Source organism: Dipodomys spectabilis, unplaced genomic scaffold (assembly GCF_019054845.1).
Source record: "Dipodomys spectabilis isolate Male_0828 unplaced genomic scaffold, ASM1905484v1 ptg000069l, whole genome shotgun sequence".
Lineage (NCBI taxonomy): Eukaryota > Metazoa > Chordata > Mammalia > Rodentia > Heteromyidae > Dipodomys > Dipodomys spectabilis.
In genome coordinates, this window is record NW_024870746.1 from 1,329,224 (window position 1) to 1,337,369 (window position 8,146).

At 48.6% G+C, this 8,146-nt stretch overlaps 1 protein-coding gene across 1 annotated transcript in view; it reads left to right on the forward strand.

The window, feature by feature from the left end:
• The window catches only part of F11r (F11 receptor), a 32,954-nt gene extending 26,264 nt beyond the window's left edge, over positions 1-6,690 (forward strand). Inside the window, exons 2-10 of the mRNA XM_042682175.1 lie at positions 2,721-2,789; positions 2,954-3,061; positions 3,262-3,408; positions 4,398-4,600; positions 4,751-4,853; positions 4,963-5,070; positions 5,544-5,556; positions 6,307-6,355; positions 6,495-6,690. Of these exons, the coding sequence (XP_042538109.1) occupies positions 2,721-2,789; positions 2,954-3,061; positions 3,262-3,408; positions 4,398-4,600; positions 4,751-4,853; positions 4,963-5,070; positions 5,544-5,556; positions 6,307-6,355; positions 6,495-6,530 (836 nt within the window). The 3' untranslated portion in view covers positions 6,531-6,690. The remainder of the gene's footprint in view (positions 1-2,720; positions 2,790-2,953; positions 3,062-3,261; positions 3,409-4,397; positions 4,601-4,750; positions 4,854-4,962; positions 5,071-5,543; positions 5,557-6,306; positions 6,356-6,494) is intronic.
• Positions 6,691-8,146: the final 1,456 nt, after the last annotated feature.

Below are 8,146 nucleotides of genomic sequence, written 5' to 3' on the forward strand. Positions count from 1 at the left end.
TTGGTCCAGTTGGTGTATTCTGTCTTCTGTATCTGACACTCTACCTTCCATTTCATTCACTCTGTTGACCGTGGCTTCTATTGTGGTTTGCATGGTGGAAATGGATCCCTTTATGGATTCAATGTTGGTTCTCAGAGTACTGATCTCACCTCTCAATGAGGTGATATCAGTATGCATTACCTCTAATTTGGCGTTTATCTCACTTCTTACTGAGGTTTGTGCAGCTTCTATTTTTGCATCCAATTTTTGTTTGATATCCTGTATATCTTTTGATAGTTCATCCTTGTGCTCTTTCAATTTCTGATCCATTTCTCGCTTTATTTCTTGAGTCATTGCCTCCAGCAACCCTTGGATGTAGTTTTTGTCTTCCATTCCTGCTTTGCTCCCACTGGGGCTCTCCCCTGCGTGGCTGCTGGCTTTTGAGGTGAGCTTGCTGTCCTGGGTAGTGGTAAACCTTGTGATTTTTCTCTGTGATTTTCGCATGGGGGTTCAGGAGACTGCTCTTCAATCTTGTTTTGGTGTGTCTGTTTTTGCTTGGTTGCTGATTCTCTATTGGTAGAGAGAGTCTGTGTCTGATCTGGATTCTGTTGGGAGCCTATTTCCAGCTGCTATTCACTTAGGATTCTCAGCTCTCTGCTGTAGCAATTCCCGCCTTTGGAAGGGTTGAGCAGCCTAGACTGCTTGTGTTTGCTCCTGCGGGTGCTCTTGGGAAGATCAGATGCTCTGGATGCACTCTCCCAAATACTGGAGTCTGCTATGGGCTCCTGATGTGTTTTTGTTTGTTTGTTTTGGGCTGGTTGTGGGCTTGAACTCTAGGTTTGGGTGCTGTCCCTCAGCTCTTCAGCTCAGGGCTGGCACCCTACCATTTGAGCCACAGCCCCACTTCTGACCCTTTTTGCTTTGTTCAGGCGCCGGTCCCCTGGCCTGGTTCCGGCCCCAGCCTGGAGCGCGCTCGTTAGGCCTGTGCTAATGTGTATACCACCTAGGTTATGCAGCCTGGAGGACACAGTTCAAATTTCTTCTACTGTTGGTAGTCTTGACCCAGGGGCACTGTTCCTGGCTTGAGCATTTAAGCTCCCTTCCCGGGGCGCTCTTGCTCTGGCCTGGCCAGCAGAGTGTGCTCCACCGGCTGGTGGGGCTCTCGAACAGTTCCCAGTTTTAGTGGGTCCTGTGGTCCGGGTGTTGGGGTAGGGAGTCTAGGTCAGGGTCTGGGGATTCCCTCCAGCTCTGGTCTCCCTTGATGGATTCCCTGTCCCCTGATGGGTACTCACCCTGTAGGTCGTCAGTTGTTGTTGCAGTCCGTCAGTTGTTGTTGCAGTCCGAGTTCAGTTGGGGTGGTTGTGGGCTGGGTTGGGCGGCCCCCGCCGGGTCGTTGCGATCGCGATTGGGCGGGAGGTCTGCGGACAGGTCCCTTTGTGGCGCTGCTGGTGCCGGGCAGCTTTGGCGGGATGGAGCCTCTCCGCTCCGGTGGAGAGTGATGGGTGGGGTGGGATCCTCCTGGAGACTCCCGGCTGGTAGGTTTCTCTGTTCCTGGCGATCCGCTGTTCTGCAATCCGGTACCTGGTGATCTGCAAGCAGCCCCCTGTGTCTCTGTGGCTCCGGCAGCCCCCGCCGGGCCGGCTGGCCGGGGGCTTGGCGCACTGCCGCGCGGCCAGTAAAGGTTGGGGGAGGGGTCTTCGCTCTTCTCTGTTCTGAAATTCTTCTTTTCCTCTCTTTCTTTTTTTGTTATTTTCCACCTCTGGTTTTTCTCTGAGTGTTCGTCTTTTTGTTGTTGTCGGTCTCTTGGGGAGATTAAAGGTTGGAACTCGAACTCTCTTTTTGGTTGGAGAGAGCTGTGGCGTTTCCCTACTGCCCCGTCGCCATCTGTATAGTTCATTTTCAATGTAATGGCTAGTGGGTATCACTGCTGACTTACTTGAGATCTTTGTCCCACCATTTCTGTGCTTCCCCTTAGCTTTTTCACGTAAGGCTAGTGCTCTACCACTTGAACCACTGCTTTTTGCTGGTTATGTGGAAATAAGAGTCTGATGGACTTGCCCTGGCTGGAAATCAAGATCCTCAGACCTCATTATTACTGAGTAGGTAGGCATAAGTAACCAAGCTTTTTTTTTTTTTTTTTAGTCAGTCCTGGGGCTTGAACTCTGGGCATGGGCACTGTCCCTCAACTCTTCAGCTCAAGGCTAGCACTATACCACTTGAGCCACAGAGCTATTTCGGTTTTTTCTGCTTTTGTGGTGCTGAGGAATCGAACCCAGGGCCTCATGCATGCAAGGCAAGCACTCTACCAATGAACCACCTTTCCAGCCCCAAACTGTTTTTTTTGATGTTTATTTTTTATTGTAATTATAAAGATGAGGTACAGAGGAGTTACAGTTACATTAGTCAGGCAATGAGTACATTTCCTTTTGGATGTCACCCCTTTCCTTGCTGTCTCCCAGTTTTTCCCTTCCACCCCCACCCACAAGTTGTTTAGTTCATTTTCAGCATAGTGTCTAGTGAGAACTACTGCTGCATTTGTTCACCCTTGGTCACATTTTGAGAAGATTTTCAGGATAACAGCCAGAGAGTATGAGAACTAAGTTGGGAGAGGCTCTGCTGTCTTCACTATTAGGATTTCAGCCCCTTTTGCTGGGACTGTTCCCTCTCTACGGTAGTCTCTGTCCCTCCCCCCTTTTTTTTTTCTGTCCCCTTTTAATGGGATCCTCTTTTCTTCTCTTCAGATCCCCTGGTGCTCAGCAAGGGTACAGTGTACACGTCTGAAACTTTAGTTCGAGTTCCTCAAAATAACTGTGAGTGGGCTGGGACGGTGGAGGGCAGGCAGGGTGGACCAGGGTGGATGTGAGGGCAGGCAGGTGCCAGACCTGGGGGGGGGGGGGCAGGGAGAACAGGCAGCCCAGTCTGGCGTTTGGGCTGCTCCTTCTTCCCTCTCTCTCATTTTTGATCCTGTGGACAGCGGTCAAGTTGTCCTGCTCCTACTCTGGGTTCTCCAACCCCCGTGTGGAGTGGAAGTTTGTCCAAGGTGACACCACCAGGCTAATTTGCTATAACAGCAAGATCACAGGTGAGTTTCCCTTCTTCCTTCCTGCTTGTTCGATTGTGGGGCTGTTCTCCTCCCCTGGATTCCAGGGGTGGGGCACACACCCTGGCTGCTCAGGGCTCCCACCAGTTCCCCATTCCCTTCCTGTGCCCTGGGTGTCACTTTCATCAGTGTCTCTTAGCTCTCTAGTTCACCCTGGCTTTGCCACTGCTTCCTTCTGGTAGCTTCCTATGAAGACCGAGTTACCTTCTCACCGACTGGCATCACCTTTAAATCTGTGACCCGGAAAGACAGTGGGATGTATACTTGTATGGTCACTGAAGACAATGGCAATAACTATGGGGAAGTCACCATCCAGCTCCTTGTGGTTGGTAGGTGTCATCTGACTTCTGTGTGGGCCTAGCCAAGGTTGCTTCCCTTTAAAAAAAAAAAAAGCCTATAGCAGCTGGGTGCTAGTGGCTCATGTCTATAATTCTAAATACTCAGGCTGAGATCTGGTGGATTGCAGTTCAAAGCTAGCCTGGGCAGAAAAGTCTACATGTCTCTATCTCCAAAATAACCAGCAAAAAGCTAGGCTGGAGACTTGGATCAAGTGCTAGAGCACCAGCCAAGCAAGCAAGCTGAGCAAATGAAGAAGTTCTGAGTTTAAACCCCAGCCCTGCCAACTTGTAGCAGACTTTGCTAAGCTTAGAGCTCCTTGATGGTGAGAATGCTTGCAAATAGAAAGTGTTTCGAGTCACAGCCAGGGAGTGACAACCTGGGTAACTGGAAACTAAGGAGTAAGGACAAATAAATAAATAAATAAATGCTTAGCTTGGTACAGGTGGCTCATGCCTGTAATCCTAGATACTGAGCAGGCTGAGATCTGAGGATGGCTGAAGCCAGCCCAGACATTACCTGTCAGTGAGAATTTCATCTCTAGTTAATCATCAACAAGTCAGAAGTGGAGCTGTGGCTCACGTAGTACAGCACTAGCCTTGTGAGAAAAAGTTCAGGGATAGTGCCCAGACACTCAGTTCAAGCCCTAGCACTAGCATTAAAAAAAAAAAAAAGTGGAGTGAGGGGGTGGGTGGGTTCTTTTTTTTTTGTGCTGGTCCTGAGGAATAGTGCCACTTCCTAGTTTATTGGAGATATAGAGTAGTTTATTGGAGATAAGGGTCTCATAAATTTTCCTGCCCAGGCTGATTTCGAACTACGATTGTCTCAGTCTCCTGAGTAGCTAGGATTACAGGTATGAGCCACTAGTGCCCAACTAGCTGAATGGGTTTTTAGAGCTCATTAAATATAGTGTTATCCTAGTCTGTGACTTATGCAACACTCTTTGCCCATGTGTTCAGTGCCTTCTTCTCTAATTTCCTAGTGCCTCCATCCAAGCCTACATTAGACGTCCCCTCCTCTGCCACCATTGGGAACCGGGCTGTGCTAACCTGCTCAGAACAAGATGGATCCCCGCCTTCTCAATACTACTGGTTCAGGAATGGCGTTCGCATGCCTGTGGATCCTGCCCAGAACCGAGCCTTTAGCAATTCCTCCTATACCCTGAATCCCGAGACAGGGGAGCTGGTACGAATGAAGGGAAGGTGGAAGGTTGGGAAGGCATACATTTAGAGCCCCTGAAGTTAAGGAGGAGGAACAAGCAACAAAGTGAACGTGGACTTAGGATCAGGAGACATAGGATCTTGAGGCAAAAGGCCTATTTTTCTTTCCCTCCAGATCTTTGATCCTGTGACGGCCTCTGATACCGGAGAATACAAGTGTGAGGCACGCAATGGCTACGGGGTAGCCATGCTGTCGGACAGTTCACACATGGAAGCAGGTGAGGGATGGTGTGGAGGGACTTGCAGTCAGAGCTGGGGTGGCATTGGGATTGCTTTTCATCCTGCCACTAGCATCGAGGGCCCTGACATCTTCTTTGTGTCTCACAGTGGAACTGAACGTGGGGGGCATCGTGGCAGCTGTCCTAGTGACACTGATTCTTCTTGGAGTCTTGATTTTTGGTATCTGGTTTGCCTATAGCCGAGGCTACTTTTACAGTAAGTATTTGCCCATGGTGGCCTTCCTTTGTATTGTCCCCAGTTCAGGGCATGGTTTATGGGTACTTTTTTTTTTGTCAGTCATGGGGCTTGAACTCTAGGCCTGGATGCTGTCCCTGAGTTCTTCAGCTCAAGGCTCTACCACTTGAGACACAAGACCACTTTTGGTTTTCTGGTGGTTCATTGGAGATAAGAATCTCACAGACTTCCATGCCTGGGCTGACTTTGAACTGCGATCCTCAGATCTCAGCCTCCTGAGTAGATAGGATTACAGGCATGAGCCACCGGTGCCCGGCTTATGGGTACATTTGAATATGCACCGCAATACTGTGTGCTGGCACCCTCTTCCCAGGGAACACAGATGACTTGATCAAGCCTGTATTAAGTGCCATCTATCAGTTCTCCCACCTATCCATGGGATGATGTATTCTGTTCTGCTAAAATGGTTTCTCTTTTTTCCCCCTCTCTTTCAGGAGCAAAAAAAGGGTGAGTGAGCTGCTGCTCTGAGGTTCTTTGAAGATAAGAACACGGATCTCTGGTTTGAAATTGGGATGTGGTCTCCTCGTGTGGGGGGATTGGAGGTGGAGCTGATTTCTATTCTTTTTTTCTTTTTTCTTGCTATACTGGGGCTTGAACTCAGGGTCTGGGCTCTGTCCTTTAGTTTTTTTTTGCTCAAGGCTTGATGCTCTACCACTTGAACCACAGCTTTGCTTCTCGCTTCTTTCTGATTAGTTGGAAATACGACTCTTGCTCTAAGGCTGGGAAGGTGGCTCAGTGGTAGAGCGCTTGCCTTGCATGCATGAGGCCCTGGGTTTGATTCCTCAGCACCACATACGCAGAAAAAGTTGGAAGTGGTGCTGTGGCTCAAGCGGTAGAGCGCTTGCGTTGAGCTGAAGAGCTGAGGGACAGTGTGCAGGCCCAGAGTTCAGGCCCACAACCGACAAAAAAAAAAAAAAGAATCTCACTCTAGATTTGTCTTCCTAAGTTGGCTTTGAATCAGGATCATCATATCTTAGTGTCCTTGAGTGGCTAGGATTATAGGCATGAGCCACCGGTGCCCAGCTGGATTTCTGTTCTTGGTGATCCTGAGTTTGTGTTGTCTTCTTCTATTCACACTTTTCCTATTGAACACTCTTAACTTTTACAAAAGTTTTTAGTTCTGGCCTCTAGGATTGACAATGCGGGATTAATGGACACCTAGGGGTCTAAGCACCTCCATCTTCTGCTTGTCCACAGGGCTTCCACCAAGAAGGTGATTTACAGCCAACCGAGTGCTCGAAGTGATGTGAGTTTGCTTGCCCTGGGGAAGGGAGGCCCTGCCTAAAGCCAAAGGATTTCTAGGCTGTGTTTATTATATGTGTTTCCTAGGGTTTATTAGCTACAGACCACCATTGAGTTGACTGGATATTTTCTTATTTCCCCAGGGGGAGTTCAAACAGACCTCATCCTTCCTGGTGTGACCCAGTTGGGCTCATCTCTGCTTGTCACACTCAGGTGCTACCAGATGTCAGTGCCTTCACAGGATGCCTTCAATGTCCTTTAGAACCCCATCCCCACTTTATCTTAGTTAGGATGTGATTTTAATAACATCAGCAATGGGTGCCTTTCTTCTTTCTCCCACTGCTGAGTGGTCTGAGACTTGTTCAAAATGCCCATTCCCCGATCCCCATGAGGGATCAGGCAGGAGTTCTGGGTGTGCCTGTAGACAGTAAGAAAACCACTACTTGGTCTGTAGTGGCCATTAAATAAGGATTTTGAGCCTAATTGCTAGGCTCTCTCCTCCCATAATGAGGACTGGTGTACAGGGCTGTTCTCCAGAGAAGAGTGGTTGAAGTGTTTGGTGACGACATTGTCTCTTCCATCTCTGGAGCCCACTCTTCCATCTCTCCATGAAGAGCAACATGAGGAATCTTCTGCTCCATCTTCCTGAACACAAGCAGACTGCTGTCCATAGGAACATGGGAAAGCATGGTCAACTTTCAGGAGATGAGGAACAAAGAAGCTTTCAAACCACCAAAGTAAAGAAAAAGCTGAAGTGGGTAGCCATCAGCCTTTCCTTTCTTTGGCTGGAACAACTAGACAGACCCTTTTGAGATGTCTGCGGGGGGGGGGGGGGGGGAATGTATATATTACTCTTGGCTCTTTGCTGAGCTGCGTGAGTATGTGGTGTGTGTGTGTGTGTGTGTGTGTGTGTGTGTGTGTGGTCTTAGCTGAAATTGGGTTGTGTGTTGGAGGGCTTCTTAGCTCTTTGATGAGGTTGAGTTTCTGTGTGTTTGTATTAGCTGGATGTTGTTGAAAATAAAAACTTGGTTTGTCAAAACTTTCTTTTGTGGGGAGTTTGGGAAATGAGGTCTCTGGGGGTCTCTTGGGCTTCTTTGTACAAACAAGAAAGTATCTTCCTCAGTGCTGGTGGCTCATATCTGTAATTCTAACTAATTAGGAGGCTGTGATCTGAGAATCACAGTTTGAAGCCAGCATGGGCAGAAAAGTCCATGACAATCTTAGCTCCAGTTAACCACCAAAAAAGCTGAAAGTGGAGTTGTGGCTAAAGTGGTAGAGCCTAGCTTTGAGCAAAGAAGCTAAGGGTCATCTCCCAGGTCCTGAGTTCAAGATCAGTAGTGGCCCTCCTCCTCCCAAAATCTGCCCGACTTCCTAACAACCTGAGACTACTTCCAAGGTTACTGTCCTGCCTCCCATGCTGCCTCTTCCTGCCCCCTCTTTTTTGTGCCAATGTTGAGGCTTGAACTCAGGGCTTAAGCACTGTTCCCAGCTTTTTTATTCAAGGCTAGCACTCTACCACTTGAGCCATAACTCTACTTCTGGCTTTTTGGTTGTTTGGAGAGATAAAGAGTCTCACAGACTTTACTTCCTGAGCTGCCTTCTGTGTAGCTAGAATTACAGGCCTGGGCCACTGGTGCCTAGCTGCTTCTTGGTTCTTACTCAAGGCAGAGCTTGTTCCAGAACCTCCTAAAGCAAGGCCAGACCTTCCTCTGCTGTAAGATAGCACTCAGTATGCTTAGGGGTTCTTTTTTTTTTTTTGGTGGGGGGGGTCCAGTCCTGGGGCTTGAACTCTGAG